Here is a 21,619-nt window from a genome sequence, read left to right as displayed (position 1 = left end):
TTGATGATATTCGCAGTGCCAACAATCATTTCTTCCCATGTAGGCCATGACACTTTTGTCCAATGATCTTGCTTTGCCCTGGTATCCCAGAGGCACATGAAGCATGGGTATTTTGTGTATCCAGATTGCTGTCCGACCACTGATGTTCATGATAACGGATTTTCTGTAATACGATTTTTTGCATTTTCATATTCTTCTTTAAGTTTTGTTGAGTGAGCAATGGGAAGAGATGCATAATGGTTACCATTGTGCAAGAGAACACATTTCAAGCTTCTAATGGAGCCGTCTATAAAAAGCCGCCAGTCTTCTGGTCGATATTCTGTTAATCCCATTTGAAGTACGATTCCTGGGATATCATTGCAGTATACAAGTTCTTCCTCTTGTTTGAAATATGGGAGAAGCCTCTCTTCTCTTGTCCGATAGGCTGTAATATAAGATTTCGTTCATTAAGTCTGGACGCTAAAAGTTCAGATGCTTGCTTGGACAGATATGAAAGTCTCAGATCAGGTCATTGAGTTCTTGTTGGCTTAATGGTTGAGGCGTCGAAGAGCTTCCCTCAAATTCACTTCCACTGCTACTACCTGCCATACACTCCAATCCCTGCCTCTCTTCAGAGTCTGACAGTGGCTGGTTTGGTAGTCTGGTAAACACTGGTATGGGAACGTCATTGCCATGTGGAATAGGGTCATCTTGCTGATTCCAAATCAAGATAATCCCACCGAGCTTTCTTGTAATGATTAAAGCCTTTAATCTTTACAACACAAAAATAACAATCGTCATGGTGGTTTGTCGGTTCTCTCCATACCATTGGCACACCAAAGTTTAAACTTTTTCTTTCACCTTTTGTACACTGTCGTAGGTGCTCCACACATGTTTTGCAAACCATATGTGGAGCCCAAGACTTATCCTGGTCTCCAAGCTGTACTCCAAAATAAGCCAGGTATACTCGATGCACAGTCTGTGATATTTCTTCTTTGTTTTTCAACCATGCACTCTCCACAGATGTAGCAGAATACATCAGGATTGTTGATGCTGGCTCTTCTTGATGAAGTCATAATTTTTACTTGTATTTATATACTTATTAAGACAGAACTTTTTGGGTATAAACCAAGACTGGGTTGACAAACTTATACTGTAGCCGACTTCTTTTATCTGCAAATTCACAGTTGAATTCTGGCTTCAGCACCCTCAAAATACCCTAAATCCATTCAAAAAACCTTGGCACCTGAAAAGAAAATTTTTTTTGTAGACCTGTGTTATAAAAGTAATATGTATATGGCATATTTTATACTAAATAGAAGTACAATGTATTTTACACAGTAAATTAAAAATAACTGCACACACAAACAAAATAATATATGAAATAAATATAAGGAAAATAAAACATGTCGTAAGTCATATGTTGTGAGTTTGAGTTCTGGATTGATTTATTAATATACCGAATTTGGAGTATGCCCACAAAAAAAAATTCTCATTGCTTAAAGAGTATATGCCTTGATTGAAAGAAGCAGGTTGTCTTAAAGTTTAAAAGTTAAATAAACCTGCTATGCGAGTCTCCAACTCTAGGCAGGTTTAGCTATACTGTGCAGTATTACTTATATGGTCATAGCTGCCTTGGAAGAGCCAATGGAAGGAAGCCGTACATGTGATCTCATCACAAAAAAAAAATTGTAACATCTACATATGTAGTGTGAACAGATGAAGTTAAAATCAAGCTGTTTGGCCACAACCATACAAGGTTTGTTTGGGGAAAAAATAAATCTGCATTTCAAAAATGACACCTTGCTGTTAAGTATGGAGTTTGATCTGTTACACTTTGGAGTTGTGTGGCAGCTAGAATCGCACTGGAACATTTGCAAGTACAAGGAAAAATGGATTCCACTAAATATCAATATATCCTTGAGAAGAATGTCAGTCCGAAAGCTGAAACTGACAAAAAAGATGGCTTCTACAACAAGATGATGATCTAAAACATGATTCAAAATCTACGATCAAATACAGTGGAACCTCTGTTCCCGACCATAATTCGTTACAAAACTCTGGTCGTAAACCGAGTTGGTCGTGAACCGAAGCAATTTCTCCCATAGGATTGTATGTAAATACAATTAATCCGTTCCAGACCGTACGAACTGTATGTGTATATGTATGTATGTATATATATATATAATATATATATATATATATAATATATTAGTTTTTAAGCACAAATATAGTTAACTATACCATAGAATGCACAGCGTAATGGTAAACTAAATGTAAAAACATTGAATAACACTGAGAAAACCTTGAACAACAGAGAAAAGTAACACTGCAATAGTTCGCGCTATAGTGCTAGGAACCGCTCGCTAAAAACACTTTTTTTAATGAGTTTTAAGCACAGGGGAAAAAATTTACATTTGAAATATCCGTAATTTAATAAACCACTAAGAAAAGTAAACATTGCAGGCTACGAACCGATCACTGTAAATAGAACTGAAAACAAAAACAAGCCTTCTCTACCTTATGCGTCCCTCGCTCGCTCTCTCTCGCCTGTGTGTGTGTGCGTGCGTCTTTCTTTTGCAAGCCTGGAGCCGCTCATGTGTGTGTGTCTCTGCTCCAGTGTGTGTGCGCGCCTCTCTCTCCCGGGCCTGTGTGTGTGGGTGCGTCTCTCTTTTGCGAGCCTGGAGCGCCTGTGTGTGTGTGTGCAGCTCTCTCTGTCTAGCGCTGCCTGTGTGTGTGCCTCTGTCTCTCGTGCTGCCTGTGTGTGTGTGTGTGTGTGTGTGTGTGTGTGTGTGTGTGTGTGTGTGTGTGTGTGTCTGTCGCGCTCTCTCGCTCTCTCTCTTGCTCGCTGCACAGGAAATGCACAGGGAGAGACTGAACATGTACAAACCGAAAGGGAACCTGGCTTCTTCGTATACCGAGTGTGTGGTCGTGACCCGAGGCAAAAGTTTGGCGAACTTTTTGGTCGTAAACCGAGTTGTACGTGTACCGAGACGTTAGTGAACCGAGGTTCCACTGTACCTCAATAAATCCAAGGTGACGGTTTCTGATGGCTTTCACAGTCCTCAGACTTGAATATTGTTGAAAGTCTGTGGGTAGATCTTAAACATGTTGTACACGCAAGACAGCTCAAGAATATCTCACAGCTAGAAGTCATCTGTAAGGAAGAAGGGGGAAAAATTTCCAAAACAAAAAAATCAAAGACGACTGGCTACAAAAGATATTTGATAAACTGTTGCAAAATGTCTTTCTGTTTTTTCCCCTTTCTTTTCCTGGTCATTTGGCAGCAGTCAGGCTATCAACTCAGTCATTGGAATGGTAACTCAGAGTAGATTATATCAAAACCAGTGTCACATCTTTTTGGTATTTTGCCATAATCATAAATGACTATATAAATCAGTGGGTTGTGGGGAAGCTTACATATTATGAGAGTGGGCAAATATTTTATATAGACTATTGGAAGCTTAGAACATTTTAGGAATCTTCTAGTCATTCCATCTGAATTTATGTTTTGCTTTAGCAAAAAATTTCAGTCATAGTATGTAGATTGCAAAGAATCTGAACATTATCGATATTTAGTTTGATGTAGATCCCGAAGATGTGTATGTTAACTTAATCAACATGTATAACTTAGCCTAGTATAAGGGAGTCTAGATGTATGCATAAGTATGCGTGTACCTTTTGATGAACAGGCACTCTTTCTAAGATTGGTTCCTGTCTTACATCCATTGCTATGGGAATAGTTTCCTGCTGTTTGTGTCCCTCGGCTGTATAAGCAGGTTATTAAATGGATGGACCAATTATTGTGGCCAAAAATGTGACCTGAGCTGTGAGGCAGTACAGCTAAACCACTGTCCCTCAAATAACAAACGACACAGATGGAACGATAACCACAAATAAAATACTACAAATGGCCACAAATTAGCCATAAGTTACATATATAATATATCGGTGTGCTCACAGAGTTCCAATATTCAAGGCACAGATTGGCTGTGCCTCGCTGGTTGTGCAGACTGATCTTCAAGTCCTGGCGGCTAGGTCTGGCGCAGAGTACATAATACGCAACAAACCTTAAATCCTGTAAAGAAATTACAATCGTAACAAAAAATGTGTTACTGTTGGTATTACTATTATTTATGAGGCAGTTCTATTTTGTTGACGGAAGAACAAAGTAGAAAGGATTTTTGCAGATACTTTACATAGAACACACCTGGCACGTCTTTTGTTTCTGATCTGTCTGAGCAGATCCTTCTCACTTTTATCTTCCATAAAAAAGACAAACACCTTGTAAATAGTAATAAAACTTTTGTTATTAATTCTTATTACTTCACAGGGTCTCATTCTCATATATTTTCTGATTTTGCGGATCTTGCTCCTAAAGTTGGTTTGTTGTACTCTTGTACCAGCACTTCCCTGTTTGAGCTTTGGAGTACTGACCAATTATACATGCATACCTGCACACTCGGAGAGCCTGTGAAACGAGGTTTGAGCATTATGTGCTCTGGAAGATGTGCCTGTTTGTACCTAATCTGTGCTACGTAGTAACATGGATAACATGCTTAACCTAGCAGTGAAGACGCAATATTTAATTAATCTTTGTAGAACAACAAAGTATTTTCATAATCTTTTTGCGGTTAACTAATGTAACCCTCAAATGAAAATACAGTGAATTTTTTTTTTTAATCTATCAATCTACCCCTTCATGTATGCATCAGATTGGACAGTGACTTAAATGTAAAGTGGATTATGCTTATAGTATGCATGAATGAAAGTTCTGTGAATGGCTGTTGCAGGTCTATTCATATCACGCTGGCCTGACAAAACATCATGGGGTGCTGGGAAAAAAATATGTTTATCTTGCTGGCCAGGAAAATATTTGACAATGTCGCTACCAAACATGGCATACTCATCGTGAAAAATGCTTTAGCAAAATTCAGCCATCATCACTAGTAACTAATTATGCACAAGTAATCATCCTATTGAGTGCTTTTTTTTTTTTTTTTTGCACAGGCATAAGAACAATATTTCATATTCAGTAAGATAAACAATATTCCGAATAAATGTCATTTCAATTTGTCAAAGTCAGCCTTGAGTAAAATTGCTTTGTTTTTGTATGATGTGATTTGGTGAATACAGTTAGGTCCATAAATATTTGGACAGAGACAACTTTTTTCTAATTTTGGTTCTGTACATTACCACAATGAATTTTAAATGAAGCAACTCAGATGCAGTTGAAGTGCAGACTTTCAGCTTTAATTCAAATTTAAGTGGGGTGAACAAAACGCTATTTCATGGGCTGGTGTAGGCAAGTTCGTCGTTATGTCATTATCAATTAAGCAAATAAAAGGCCTGGAGTTGATTTGAGGTGTGGTGCTTGCATATGTAAGATTTTGCTGTGAACAGACAACATGCGGTCAAAGGAGCTCTCCATGCAGGTGAAAGAAGCCATCCTTAAGCTGCGAAAACAGAAAAAACCCATCTGAGAAATTGCTACAATATTACGAGTGGCAAAATCTACAGTTTGGTACATCCTGAGAAAGAAAGCAAGCAGTGGTGAACTCAGCAACGCAAAAAGACCTGGATGTCCACGGAAGACAACAGTGGTGGATAATCACAGAATCATTTCCATGGTGAAGAGAAACCCCTTCACAACAGCCAACCAAGTGAACAACACTCTCCAGGGGGTAGGCATATTGATATCCAAATCTACCATGAAGAGAAGACTGCATGATAGTAAATACAGAGAGTGCACTGCAAGCCACTCATAAGCCTCAATAATAGAAAGGCTAGATTGGACTTTGCTAAAGAAAATCTAAAAAAGCCAGCACAGTTCTGGAAAAACATTCTTTGGACAGATGAAACCAAGATCAACCTCTAACAGAATGATGACAAGAAAAAAGTATGGAGAAGGCATGGAACAGCTCATTATCCAAAGCATACCACATCATCTGTAAAACACGGTGGAGGCAGTGTGATGGCTTGGGCGTGCATGGCTGCCAGTGGCACTGGGACACTAGTGTTTATTGATGATGTGACACAGGACAGAAGCAGCAGAATGAATTCTGAGGTGTTCAGAGACATACTGTCTGTTGAAATCCAGCTAAATGGTTTCAGGATACAGATGGACAATGACCCAAAACATACAGCCAAAGCAACCCAGGAGTTTATTAAAGCAAAGAAGTGGAAAATTCTTGAATGGCCAAGTCAGTCACCTGATCTTAACCCAATTGAGCATGTATTTCACTTGTTGAAGACTAAACTTCAGACAGAAAGGCCCACAAACAAACAGCAACTGAAAGCCGCTGCAGTAAAGGCCTGGAGGAAAGGAGGAAACCCAGCATCTGGTGATGTCCATGAGTTCAAGACTTCAGGCTGTCATTGCCAGCAAAGGGTTTTCAACCAAGTATTAGAAATGAACATTTTATTTCCAGTTATTTAATTTGTCCAATTACTTTTGAGCCCCTGAAATGAAATTCAACTGCATCTGAGTTGTTTCATTTAAAATTCATTGTGGTATAATGTACAGAACCAAAATTAGAAAAAGTTGTCTCTGTCCAAATATTTATGGACCTAACTGTATATGATAAATGAATATTCAGTTTGCCATACTTTTCATGTACCTCTCCAACACACTTCTTCAAAAGGAGCTTTGTGTTGAGAGGCAGCATAATATGACATTGCATGTGCAGAAATGTACAGCTTCTTAGCTGGCCCATCTGAAAGAGGATTGGCAATTTTCCTGTCTGTAAATACAAAGTTACTTTAGTTCTTGGTATACAGAAGGTCTATGGTTCATGGCTGCAGAGCGGCACTTGGTTGGTTGGCTGGCTCCATAAGTAAGTTCTTGTGCTGTAACCCATTTTTACTATGTTGGGGTATGTAATGCAACTGGCTTGCAGTGCACATAGGAGAATACAGCTAATTGAGAGAGCTCAGCCAAAGGTTACACACACGGAAATGCGCTTGCAGCTTGTGAGCTGTCCCATCTGAATTGCATTGGGAGAGCACCTATTGCTCTCTGAAGTGCAAAGTTCCTCTGTCTTTGTAAACCATTGGTTGCTGGGTCGAAGTTCGGGAACAGTACTTACCTGAAGCCTGCCACAGAGATATACTTTCCATCCCTCCTTACACTGTGGAAGATTACAGTGGTCAAATGTGAAATGGACATACCAGGGCGCTCTATATCTAGCACCTGTTGGCATACTGTTGCCAGCCAGGATATCAAATACTCATAGCATGTTCTGGGTTATTCCTCACTCTTCACCTGTGGGGAGCACTTGGGGGTGCCTTTACTTCATGCCGTAACAACCCTAAACTGTCTCTTCTTAATCCATAGAAGCAACAGTTTCACAGTTGAATTGTAGATATACAGTAGAACTTGTTTGTAAATGGTGTATGTGTGAAATGTTCTTTTTTTTTTTGTTTTTTTTTTTAAGTAAAGTGCAGCAGCAGCTGTTAGGATATTTAAGACAATAAGGAAAATTATAAGGCTGCTGTTGATGACAGCAGGAATTGCAGGAGTCACAGCACTGTGCTTTGATAGGCTGCATCTAATAAGAAGAATGCTAGTGCATAACAGCTCCTGAAGAATCTGGAACACCGTTACAGTCATTGAATCATTTTAATGATTTTAGGTGTTATACTTCAAAATTTCTGTGCATGGTGTTTTACATTTAATTTATTTCATTCAGATGTATTTACACAATAAATTTGAGTCTTTTTAGGAGTTGAATTCACATTTCACTATTGAAGACTACAGCAGATCTGTATGCTCAAGATAAAGCAAGAATGATGGAAAAAGTAGATCTGCAAAACTATTTAAAATTCAGTTTAACCTAACCTGTTGCAGTGTAGCTTATAATAGCATACACACATAGCCTACCTACATCAGTGAGTTAAAATGTCTTAAATTCTGGGTGGTTGTTCAGTATGTAAAGACACTATACATCTTAAACGTAGAAGTAAGTTTGTAATTGCTATCTTTGAAATCCTAGCTGGTAATTGAGCTTTGCTAAGTTGTTCTTTAGTATAGAGCAAGTCAATGCATGTAAAGGCAGCCTCCAGTCATCAATATTTGTTCAAATAAAAACCTTGGCTGGAGGGTTTAGTATGAGAGATTGAAATTATCGATGAGACCTGTTTTACCTTACATTGGTTAATAAACCAAGAGTACTTCCAAAACTGTTAGGGTAAAAAAAAATATATCACTTTTATCTCGGCCAATGCTTTAATAAAATTAAAACACACTGTGTCAATAGAGTACAGGGTACTTAATGTGCCACTGTAACTTAGTGGTTAAAGCTTTATTTAGACTTCTGTGCTCCAATTGGAAAAACAAAAGAAATGGAGCCAGTTGTATCTCAAATGTTGTAAATCTCCATAGATATAGGTTCTAGCCAAATACTTATTATTATTATTATTAACATATTAATTAGAATTATTTCTGGGCACATGACAATCCTGGATATGATGGTATAAAGATAGGATTAAATGTAATCAGTTGAAATACCCTTATGTCCAAGAAAAAAGACCATTACCACACAATGGCCCATGGTACATACTGGGTTTAGGAGGAGGTAAAGATCATGTTCAACATATCCTTCTGTATTTTTATTATATGGAAATAACTGCCTTTTATTAACTTAATTTGACTGATGAATTGTGGACATGAAGATGCACCATTTGTACATTTCATTAACTATATCAATCCATCCATCATCCACACTGGTGTTGTCCATGTTAGTGGTGCAGCATAATTAAATACAGCAGATCAATGTGTAACTTTTTTTAAATTATTGTTTATTAACTACTGTGCTCAGTAGTACAGACTTATTCCATCAAGTGTTATAAGTTGTCGCAGTAGAGGCGTGGAGCCACCTCTAACACCCTCGGGTACCACTCTGAACACTGGATAAAAGTATAATTATTATTTATTAAATAATGATACTGTTCACAAAGCACCTTCCACTCCACACTCATATAAATCACAATAATAAACACAATACTCTTTCCTCCTCGCCCAGACACTTCGCCACCCTACCTCCCAGCTCAGCTCAGTGTCTGGGCTTTTTCACAGTCCTTTTATATCCCCTGACCCGGAAGTGGTTCCTGGCCAAACCCACAAGTCCTTATTCCTTCCGGGTCAGGGTAAACAGTCCTTTCTTCAGCCCGGGAACACGTCGTTCCTTCCTGTCACGTGATGATGACGCACTCCCGGGTTATAGGGCACATATGAGCCCACTAGCCCCCCTACAGCGACTCCCGGTGGTCCCCAAGGTATCCAGCAGGGCTGTGTATACAAACTACAAAGTCCATGAGGCCCTGCTGGAACTCAGGGCACGATCATGCTGTCCGGAGGGCTCCTCCTGGCGGCCTGGGGGTGAGGGCCGGAGTAAAATGCCGGCAATCCACCACAAAGTCTTCATGTGTTGCCAAATCATAGTTTTCAGGGTGAATTCTAAAACGGTGATGTTGGAGAAATATAAATTACAAACTCTAGAAAAGTAAAAAATTATGTACAAGAGTTTAAGAAAGTTAACAGTTATACAGATATGTAATTGGATAACCATGCCAATGATACATTGAATCCTAGTGGTTGTCTTAGGTTATTGTTTTTTCTGTTCATGACTATTGTATCTGCTATTTCTGGTTAAGGTGTTGGTGATGCAGATTTTAAATGCTCCACTCAAATCAAGACCATTATAAAATATTTAAATTCATATTAATTACCATTTCACTTCTAAAACTTTTCTCTTTATTCTAATTGAAATCAGTTCTGCATGTGTCTTATAGTTGTAGTTTGTAGATGTTTAGCTCTGTGGAACATCTCCCTACAAGATCTATTTTTTTTTTCTTTTTAATATTGTTATTGTGAAATCATATTCAGTGGTTTGCTAGTACATTCAGATTATTTATAATGCCTACACCTTGCAGATTGTCTTCAAAATTTTTTATTTTGATAGATTTAGCAGTGCTTGTTGACACTCCATTTATTGTAGAAGGATTTGTTAAAATTAGCACTTGCTCTAAACAAAATATTTTGCATGAAACCAAAAGATACAATTTTTGTGGCATATGTAATGTATCTCAGTGAAAATGTCTTCTAGGAATTTTACATTCATCATCAGTCATTTTCAGTTGTTAATTCAATTCATTTCACTTTATTATAATAGAACTCTGTTCACTAAATACAGGCACAAAATACTTGCATAGATCTAAAAATATAATACGGTCAATGTAAAATGCATACCTATGCAACATTTACAGATATATAGTAAAATTCTGTACAGATCAAAATTAAATTAACAAAAATACAGATGATAAAATGTGTCCTAAATAATTTAAGTGGAATAAACAATGTAACACTTTACTGTAACTTACATTTGAGTACAAGTGCCACTATGTTTTTATCATCATAATCTATCCTGTTTCCTTATTAGGATTTAGGAATCAAGGGCCATGGCCCTATGTTATGAGAGCAACATTAATGTAGGTTTGGAGTCTGTCACAAGTAGCAAATGTGTGGCAAATTAAAAATGCCAGCATGTTGTATTTGGAATTGATGCTTACTCTGAATAAAATAACCTTTGTGGCCAGTCTTACAGATTAAATCATATCAAAATACTAGGTTCAACCCAACTTTGGCATCATAGTTGAAAGAGATAAAGTAATATTGTTGATTAATCAGAAAGATGAAATTTGAATTAAAAGTATTACAACTTCTAAGTTCTTTTTTACCATGTAAAATACACCGAAGAATGACATATAATTGGCAAGTTAGGAAGACAGAAAATAAGGGCTAGAAATATTCTACCAGTGCCATGCTTTGCTTTTAAAAGACATTTGAACTTTTCAGCTTCAGAACTATGTGTATTTCATAAGTTTCATATTCTGTTTGTAGGTATAGTGGGACATTGGGTTTTAAAAGTTGTTACTGTCTGTTATTTAACATGATTAATGTTCATAGTAACAGGAAGAAGATCCATTAGTACCTTTTTTTAAACTGTCATTAATGCAATCAATACACATGTCTACAGCTGCAAAATAAATTATTTTTTTTCTTAACTGCAAAATCATAAGAAAATTGCAAATCAGTATTACAATCTTAAACATAGTCAGTGAAATGTAATGGAGTCAATGCAAACAACTCAAGGAAGCTTTGACTTGTTTTTTTTAAACTTGATAGATGAAGCTCCTGTTTTTAGTATATGATGTACAAAAATTGTCAACCAAATATATGTATTTAATGTACAATTTTTGTCCCTTTTTTGTGTTAATAGTACCAACGCTTCAAACAGTGGGAGAAACTGCATCAAGAGCATATCAATGCCAGGCGAACTGTTCAGGTAAGAATGTGGAATACTGTGTATAATTTTATGAATTTTCACTATTCTTTATTTATAACAGTTAATATTCAGTTAGATGAAAATTACATCAAATTAGTTGATTTATCTTGATATGCTTAAAATGTTTGTTATTTAAATTGACATAAAATGATGGCTAAGCTTTTCATCATGTGTACATTATCCGCTTTCTTAACTTGTGCACAGAATGCAAATGATAAGAAGAAAATCAGTACAATACAATATTTTCAGTGTAATTTGTGTTTGTAAGCTGCTGTAACATTGCACCTACTTCTTGGGATCAATAAAGTGTTTATTTATTGATTGATAGGTAAGTTATTATGATGTATCCTTTGATAGTTAATGATCATAAGTTTTTTTTTATTAACTTATTGAATAGATATTAAGTTTATCAATGGACTTTCATCTGTCTTGTAGGACGAGCTGCTAAGTCTCTAATAAACCTACTGAATGAAAGAAAGTGTTAAGTGCTTTGGTTTTAGAGATTTAATAATTTAAAGTGGCACTTATGCACATTAAGTTCAAGAGTGTTGAATACCACAATATGCAGACCCAGAATTGGTATTTATTCATTACACAAAAAATAGCATGTTTACAAAGATCAAGCAAATAAAAAATACATCTTTCTATTTTAACATTTTTTTTCTATCTGCCACTTTTCCCGAACTAGATTAGGCTCTTTTTATAATTTGTCCATCTAATGTTTCTTTACGTATTGAACTGTACACAGTATTAAAGAATTGCTGTGTTGCCACTGATGCTTAGTAGATTCAGGTAACCTTTATTTATACTAGGATGATATTTTGAGGTTCACACATAGAGTGAGAGCTGGAAGTAATACAGTGAACAGAGTTTAAAATCCTGTGCTTTACATACTCATTTAAACTACTTGATGAAAACAAAACAGTCCACAGCTTTTCATTTTAACATTGAAGGAAAGTATGTTTATATACTGCATTTTCAGAAATTGTTAGGTTTAAAACTGGTTTAGGATTAGTTCATAAAGATGCATTTGTTTGTTTTGTTTCCCTTTGTGATCAGTAATCACAGTTACAAGTTAGTGATGTGAAGAAGATTCCCATGTAAGAGTTAAATATTATGATCACATCCATTGAAAGATGACAGATTTTTAAAAAGTACATTTTAAGGGGGAAATATATATAACATGTCTCAAGACTAGAAAAAAGCAATCTCAAACTGTTTCTTTTTGAATAATTGTTATTGCCTGTGCAAAGCTAAAGGGAGACAGCACTAAGTAAACACCTTCATTGCTGCAGTTAGACTGGTATTACGTACAACTAAGTTATATCTGTCTATCTTCTGTTTCACATTTTATGATCACCAGTGCATTATAAAAATTGTATGTGGTTAGCACAGTTTTATTTGTTATTACTTTAGTGCTGTGGGTTCCACTTGTAGCCCAATCACTCTTTGTGTTGAGTTGATAAGTTGTGCCCATATTCATATATTTTTCATAGCTACTCAATTTTCTTCTCACATATTAAAGACTCTGGTGTTATGTTAACTGATGACTTAAAACTAGAATGTTGCGTTTCTTTGTAAGTGTAAATGTAAATGTGACATACATTTTAGTGTCATCCATGATATTTCCTGCCTAGTACATGATATTTTCATAATACAAAGCAGTTCTCTGCAACCCTATAATACCTGTCTGCTTGCATTAGTTTCAGAGAGCACCACAGTGAGTTCATGGTTTCATTGTAACCAGTCTTTTCATTAGTAGAGTTTTTGAATTTTTGTTTTTCTGGCTGACATAATACTTTTTCATCCTGCTCACCTTACACTGAAAATACTATGTCCCAAAATTAGCTAAATGAAAGATGACAGTATTCTTCCCAAATAGAGATGCATGCATCATGTTTACAGACTGAATACTTTGTAAGGATTTCATCAAGTGAAACAATTCAAGAAAAAGAATAGGAAAAAAAATTCCGCACTGATTTTAATAACATTAAGATGTGAACACAATCTTATTCTTATTATTATGAAGACCTATACACAACCTAAACAAATAGTACTGTCGTAACATCTCCGACTAGATAAACACACATCCAGCATCCAGCAGTCATCCTTTGCCTAGAGGGTGATGTAACTTTTTTTTTCTGGTGTAATATTTACACAGAAATGGCAGTACACAGGTAAAAACTAACATACACCAAGTGCTTCTGATACTTGTAGGAAAAGTAATAAATTGATAGGTAAAATAGTAATTTCTTCATTTACTTTTGTAAAAGACTTTGTATGAAATGCTTACTTTAAGCAAAACACAGGAAACTAAGACTTGAAACTAGCACAGGCAATGAAGGCACATTGATTTTTTTTTCTGTTTAGTGATAAATAATAGAAAACACATGAGTTTAAAATTTTAATCAAATCTTTCTATCCCTTGTACAATTAGGAAGCACTATTACATAAAAATGAACCGAAGCTGAACTCATGCCAGTTCTGGCTTATTGACAACCTTAAATAAATAATAAAAAAGTAATGTATCAGAATCAGAATATCTTTATTGTCATTGTAACAAATACAACAAAATTAGGTGCAGTCCCTGCGGTGTCAAAATATAAATAAAATATAATTAAAAAAGGATAAAGGATAAGAAGAAATAAATTAGAACACAAACATTCAACATAAGACCTTAATTGCACATGAATACTATTGCACAAGATGTCATCTATTGCACTGCTGCATTGGAGGTGATTAGGTGGCATTCAGGGCCCTAATAGCAACAGGGTAGAAACTGTTATTCAGTCCGTTAGTCTTTGTTTTGATGCTCCTATATCTTTTGCCTGATGGCAACAGTTGGAACTTATGAGAGTGGGTGTGAGGATCTCTGCAGAGATCCTATAAGCAGGCATTTTTTTCTTTCACATGTTGGCCTTGTTAAATGAGGTATATATTGAAAAATAGAAAATTCATGCTAAATGGAAACAAATGGGAAGGAAAAATACCATTTGCTCCTGCTCCTTTTTAATTTAAATACATCTTATGGGATGAGACATTTCATAAATGCTGTTTCAGCTGTTACTTTCCATGTACAAGAAGCTCAAGCTTGTTACTGTATAGCTAGAAATTAATAGATAAAGCAAGATAGACACTTGTTTTTGAGAGTACCCATAAAATCAATTTTCTCTTCACTGGTTCATTTTTCAGTTCTTTGTCTAAAAATTTAAGTAATTGTTTTCAGAAGTTAGATAAAATTAGGTCATTAATTAATTAATTAGGTCAGATAAACATGGTATCATTCATTGAGTTTGTTCATTATTATTCATTTTTTAAAACTACTCACTGTTGGACTTTGCCCATATCTGTGCCGTGAATTTATAGAAATCATTGTTCTATTAGTTTATGTACCTCTGCTTGCAGATATGTGAGCCACCACTAAGACAATTTTTGAAACCGTTCTGTAACTGGAAACCACATCATCTGGCTCCTTCAGATTCATGATGAGTAATTTCAATCTACTGTATGTAAACTGGAATCAGTATTGCCACAGTATCATCAATATGTGTATGTCAATGCTACAAGAGAAATGTCTTATGGAAACATCTCTGGTGCCTACATATCTCATCACATAGAAGCTGTAGGTGCCTCAGACCACATTGTTGTTTAATTACTACAATACAAGCAGAAACTGAAACAGAAATCAGCCATACGTAGCAGAACTGCAGGATGTGCCCCCTGTACTGATTGGGATCTACTGATATCCACTCAGACACTAGATGAGGCTACTTATAAATATATGAAATTCTGTGAATCTTTGATCATTAAGGAAAGAACTGTAAAAGAATACCCAAATAGTAAGCCATGAATCGCCAAACACATAAAAACACTGCTTTTGGAAAAACATCATGCTGTTCTGGAAAATGAGGTAGATGAAAGTGGGTTTAACAGCAAAGGATTAACAAGTCAATTCAACAAAGTAAACTGTTATATGGGGCAAAAATCTAGAGATTTGGAAAAGCCTGAAAACTCAAAGGATTGGGTTCTAAATAAAAATGGTGTGACCTTTCTGATAGACAAGGACAACGAGCTCTTAGCTGATGAACTAAATGTTTTTTTTTTTAAACAAGATTTGCAACCATTGATTTCATACAAGTAAAGGGCATGTTTTGTAAAAATACCAGAAATATTGCTGGGATGGAGGTCAGCATAACAGAAGCAGATTAAACTTTGTATCTGGTTAAGAACAACCAGGTAATGCATCCAGATAGCATTTCAAAATAGTAGGCAATTCTTTCCAGTTTTCATTTACTTTTTACCTTACTTTTTGCCTTGAGCTGTGTTATTGTACTTGAGCTTTGGAAACAATCAATCATTATCCCTGTTTGACAAGGTTTCCAATCTGTGTAGTTTGAATAACTATAGGCCAGTGGTGGTCACTTCCATTCCAATGATATGCTTTGAATATTTGGTAAAAACTTTTCAGTGACAGAAAATAAAGGCCATGCAACATTTCACAACTTTTCCAACTAGTCCACGACTCTCTTGACATTTAATTCTGTATTTAATCGTAGCATAGGAGTGGGCTATGCATATGCATCAGAGCTAACAGCCAATAAATATTCATCTGGAAATACAATTCATATAAGCAGCAACAAGGAATAATGAAGTGGGTGTTTTAGACCTCCCAAACTGAAGAGAAGCTTGTCTGCCTGATGTGTGGTGTTTTACTTCCCACGTCAGAATCGTAAAAGACAAAAAAAAAAAAAAAGGAGAGAGATTGTGGTTGAACTCACCATACCTGCTAAGCATGTGTACAGTGTCTGCTTCATCAGGCAGCACGTTATTGGCTGTCACAAAATAGGTAAGCACAACTGTTTTTTCTATGAATTTTCAGTCATTTAAACTGACATGGTCCAATGACGAAATCAGTAAATGCCGTCACCAAGTCTGACATACCTCACAACTAGATGTGTAATGTGATATTGGCTTTTGCCCTTTTAAAATAATCACCTGTTTCTGTACTGTGCCAACAGAAGTGTAGAAGAAGCTCGGATTGTTATCTTACATTATGTCTGCTCTTTTCTTGATAAGCCTGGTTCCTGTGTCAAAGCACTATTTATGGATTTTTCTTTGGCATTCAGTACTATCCATCCTTATATACTGATTGAGAGATTGAAGAGTATGAATGTTAATCCATACATTTTATTTTGGACTTGGAAGTTTCTTTAAAATTTTCTTGCAAATAACTGAAGTACATGACACTTTTTGAAAGGTCATTCATTCAAATATAGCCCCTCAAGGGTATATTCTATCTTCATTACTCTTTGTGTTTTATACTAGTGACCTGAGACAGAACAATGACCATTGTTCAGTTATCAAGTATGCTGGTAGCACTATAGTGGTAGGGTACATTTCTGGGGAGGATGAAAGTCTCTACTTCAACCAAGTGAACTGTTCAGTAAATTGGTGTTGTTGGAACTATATTAATCTAAATGTCTTAAAGACTAAAGACATTATATTTGACTTTAAGAGGCAGAAAGCTGTATGCTCACCTCTAGTCGTCCTGGGGGAAGAGGAAGAAATAGTATCTGAATATAAATACTTAGGCGTAAGGGTGTGAGATATTGGCAAAAAATTAATATCTCAATATTTTCTGGGACTTTGATAACGATTATTAGACAATATTTTGCATTCTTTAAAAATGTGTTTGTGAAAGTCTTGTTGATCTGGCTTGGCCTTGACAATAGGATATTAATTTTAGCTTTCTAATGAGGTTACTAATGGAAACAACAGTTAAGGATAAAAGGTCTTATTTATTTACTTGAAACTAAAGTAAAATGACACAAAAACATTAAAATCACCAAAGTATTACTGAGATCAAACATTGCAAGTATAAGTAAAACATTTCAAAGCAGCCTACAAGATTTATAGAAAAAATTGCCTTAAGACCAACAAAACTATTATAATGAGAGCATTTTAAACAGACACTTACCCTTAATGTATACAAGATATGAATCCAAAAGGGAATAAAATACTAATCATAATTGAAATGCAGGGCATGAACATTATAGTCTGGATAAACATAAACTGCTCTGCTGTAAGGTGAATTGTGCAGCATACAAGCAAGAACAAAAATCTAACGTGCTGTACTATAATGTTAAAATCCAAAGTTCTGTTAAATACTGCACAGGAAAAAAACTATGGTATATGTAAACAAGTTCTGTTATATATTGCACAAAGATTCAAACCTGTAACATTTTTAAACAAATTACTAACTTCAAGATCTTTCCAATTTTTCACAAAGATATTAGAAAAAATTAAACAATCGTAAAATTCTACATTGGAATATTAACACACAAATATTTATTCTAAGTGCAGTTAGCACTCATTTCTCAGCAAACTCAGGCTATTTAAAGTTGACAAGGCCCCCGTGTTGTCATTTTATTGCAGTCTGTCATCACTTTCTGCTTCACTTTCTGACGTAATGGTTTGACAATGTCGTACATGGCTGGGGGTCGGACCTGGCTGGGACACCTGGAAGGACTGGGTTGTGGCATATTTGTCCTCAGGGCCACGAGGGGGCAACCGCCCTGGAGTAGAAGAGGCCCACGGAAGGGGAGCAGGGAGGCTGAAGTCCGTTGGGGCCTCTAGTCACTGCCAGGGGGCGCCCCGAGCCTCATGGAGCCCGGGACTTATTTGCTTCCGCCACACCCATAGAGGACGATCCTTCCAGGGTCACCCGGAGTGCTTCCGGGTGCTCTCCTGACTCTTCCGCCACACCAGGATGTGATGTCAGGCAGTGTACCTGGAGCTCATCCGGGTGAGAATAAAAGGGGCCGCCTCCCTCCAATCAACGAGCTGGAGTTGGGAGCAGGAGCAGGACGAAACTCCTGGAGAGAGAGGACAGGTGGCCCAGGGACAAGGAGAGAGAAGGCCCAGGAGAAGGGAGACTGGGGCTAGAAGCACGTTGTGAGTTGTGCGGGACTGAGTAGTATTGTTGTGTGGAGAAGAAAATAAAGGTATTTGCATAAAGATGCAGTGTCGGTCTGATGGTGTCCGGGAAAACTTCACAACAAATTAAAATTTAGAATACCTCCAATAGGTTACCAGACATGCAGCCAAAATTATTTGAACTAATGTAGGTGATTTGGTAAGTGTCTGACAGAGGGTAATATTGAAAAAATTCAAAATCATCTTACCTGATGACAGACCCCCAGTAACATACAGAAGTTTCCTGATAGTTGTTTTAAAGAGCCACGCAAACTTCTCCAGAAATTGCTTTCTTCCTAGTGCCATATGGCTTTTTAGTAAGGAATATTGAACAAAAAAATTCTAGGAGTGTAGAGTATTTCATATGTATTGTGTAACTGTTTTAGGCAAAACATACTGTCAACTTTTTAGAAGCAGCAAAATACTTTTTTACTCCCCCTCAAGTGATATAAATATTTCTGAACTTTTGTGTAACTTTTAACCTGTTTGTTTCTATATGTTTTTATGTATTTTTGTTCTAGGATGCAGCTGAGAAGGCAAATTTTGTGTTTTCTTGTGCAAACGTGACTAAATTTAAAAAAAAACAAAAAAAAAAAACCTTATAGCTCAAGCCTTAGACCTATTCTTTTCATTTGAGGAACTGTGAGAAATAAGCTTATTATATTATTTTTTGCATATGTTTTACTTTGTCCACTCTGGACAGTGACACAAAATGAAAAGCATTAACCTGTTCATATATAGTAATTTTAAATGGCATTAGGTAATTGGCCTCCGTTTATATTGCATTCTGTAGGATCAGTTTGAAATTGATGTGAAATGTTTACTTGTCAACTGGATAAGGAAAATAGGTGTTATCTTATTGTACATTAGGCTAAGGAAGATTGATTTTTTTCAGCCTAGTCATGCATTGACATGTTTCTAAGGTTTTTAAGATAAAGTGTTATCTCTGCTAATGCAAGGGAGATTGATTGCAAATATTTCAATATGTATGCATTTTAATAACCTTCTTTATGATGGAGTGTTAATTTATCAACCACTGGTCCAACACATTTTATAGAAGGAAGTATGAATTAACACTATAAGTGCCACGTCCATCGCCTATTGGCATTGTGTTTTTAAATCTTTAATTAATTCATCAGTGTGCATGTCACACTCTTGTCCTTCCTTGATTTTTCCTTAATTGCTGCAGTTCAAATGCCCATGTTGTTGTAATTCTGAAATTCTATTCAGAAAATGTAATTGATATGTTTCTTTTTAATAATACATCTTATTTATGTAGCACCTTCCCATACTCAAGACACTTAAGATACAAATACATGAAAGACACCCAATTACCACCACAAGCAACACCACTGAATGTTGGTACCCAGGTGTGCATTGCTCTCTCTACTTTTTTTTTTTTTTTTTTACATTGACAAACTCTCTCCTGTCACTGTTTTTACTGAACATTGCTTCCCAAATATGAAGAGTCAACTTTAAAATATAATCAGTGAAAAAATGTCATACTTATAGTCACTTTAGCTGCAAGTGAAGAACGCAGTGGTGGACGGCAGCTTACTTGCAAAGTTTTCATAGACATGCCGGACCTAACAATGAAAATGGAAGGACCAGTGTAGTGTGTTACTTGACTGTAAATGAGGTGTCTTTTAGAAAAAAAAATGATTTCAGTATAGCTGTATTAAAGTGCATGCACACGTATTGAATTGTAAACACATAGTCACAAAATTGGGATCACATATATGGTTTGGTGGCAGATGCGTACACACACAAACAAAACCGAGTTATTTACCGCACAGCAGTACTCCCAAAACTCCAAGGGGAAGCCGCATTTGTCATTCATATGTCGGTGCTTTTCAGCGATTGCTCAAGACTTTGTGAGAGAACTTGCTAATTGTTAATTTGTTGGTGCTTCACGGTGATAGATGGATACTTCATGAGGGAATCCTACATGAAAGGAAAGTACCAACTCCTCTATTATTCACACCCGCTCATCGGCAAAAAAAAAAAAATGCTGTAAGTGTAAATGGCCTACACTTGGACAGCTCAGGGCATGACTATTTTATTTTTCCAGCTGTTTGAAAAGTGTTTGTTTTTTGTGATTAAGTACTGAAGTAGTTTAATGCTGAGGTGGAGAGAAACTTTGGAAAGCTGTTTGTGTCACAGCATCCCTTCACATCATTCTTGCTCCTAGTAGAGCAAAGCAGGGAAAAATTGACAAAATGCGCACAAACACAGTACAAAAAAAAAACAAACTATGTAAAGCATCGCCATGAAAAATAGCTTCTACTTTGTATATTATTTGATGGGCCCAGCCGATTGAAATGTGGTGTTTTTGTTTGCATTAATAAATCCTGAAGCATTTTAGCATTTAGCTCAAAGACTGTGCAACTGTAATATTATTTTTTTTGGACTGGAAATGTACACTAACATTTAAAGACAAAATACAGCGAGTTGAGTCACTTACTGCACACTATTCTGTTGTAGATTTAATTTTAAATGAATAAATTTGCCATTTTTGCATATCAATCTACACTCAATAACCAGTAAAGACAAAGTGAAAATAGGTTTACTGATTTATTAAAAGTCATAAACTGAAATCCCTCGTGCATGTGGTTATTTTAATCCTTTGCTGTAGCATTCCAAATTGTGGTCAGGTGCATCCTATTTTCTTTAATTCTCCTGGAGATATATCTACTACTTGATTGGAGTTCAACTGTGACAAATTGAATTAATTAGACATAGTTTAGTAAGACACCTGTGTATATAAGGTCCTACAAAAATCAAGACAAGAAGTCCAAGAAATCTCTTTGTAGACCTCCACAATCAAATTTTGGTGTGGCATATATTAGGGCAAGGATATAAACCACTTCCTAAACCTTTAATTGTTCCCAGGAGCACAGTGGCCTCAATAATTGTGAAATGGAAGATGTTTGGAACCACCAGCAGTCTTCCTAGAGTTAGCCATCCAGCCAAACTGAGGAACCAGGCAAGAAGAACTTTGCTTTGGTCAAGGAGGCAAATTCACTGTATATGGCAATATACCTTCTTACTTAGAGTAGCTAAGTCTATACTGTGTGCTGATAAAATGAGCTGTAACATCCTAAGTTTGTGATCTTAGGTGGATATTTAAGATTTTCATAGTGTTCGATAATGTCTTTCATTTCATAACAGTCAGATGGGTACATCTGGTGGCCATGCGTTAATAGGAGGGTTTTGAATTTGTCAGTTTGATATGCTGTAGCTGTATTGTCAATACTTGGTGCAAGTTATTTTGATTATTGACTCATAGCAGTTATCCTTCCACCTTCATTAATTGCTTT

The 21,619-nt window shown here is 36.2% G+C and overlaps 1 protein-coding gene across 2 annotated transcripts in view; it reads left to right on the top strand.

Moving 5' to 3' along the window:
* The window catches only part of stx17 (syntaxin 17), a 98,224-nt gene that overhangs the window by 36,301 nt on the left and 40,304 nt on the right, over positions 1–21,619 (top strand). For both annotated transcript variants that reach the window (XM_028817402.2, XM_028817403.2), the window contains exon 3: positions 11,259–11,324. In XM_028817402.2, coding sequence (XP_028673235.1) covers positions 11,259–11,324 — 66 coding nt within the window. The remainder of the gene's footprint in view (positions 1–11,258; positions 11,325–21,619) is intronic.

The sequence above is a fragment of the Erpetoichthys calabaricus genome, chromosome 13, assembly GCF_900747795.2.
Source record: "Erpetoichthys calabaricus chromosome 13, fErpCal1.3, whole genome shotgun sequence".
NCBI classification, from domain to species: Eukaryota; Metazoa; Chordata; class Cladistia; order Polypteriformes; family Polypteridae; genus Erpetoichthys; species Erpetoichthys calabaricus.
Note: the sequence above shows the minus strand (reverse complement) of the source record. Positions and strands in the feature narration are given on the sequence as shown.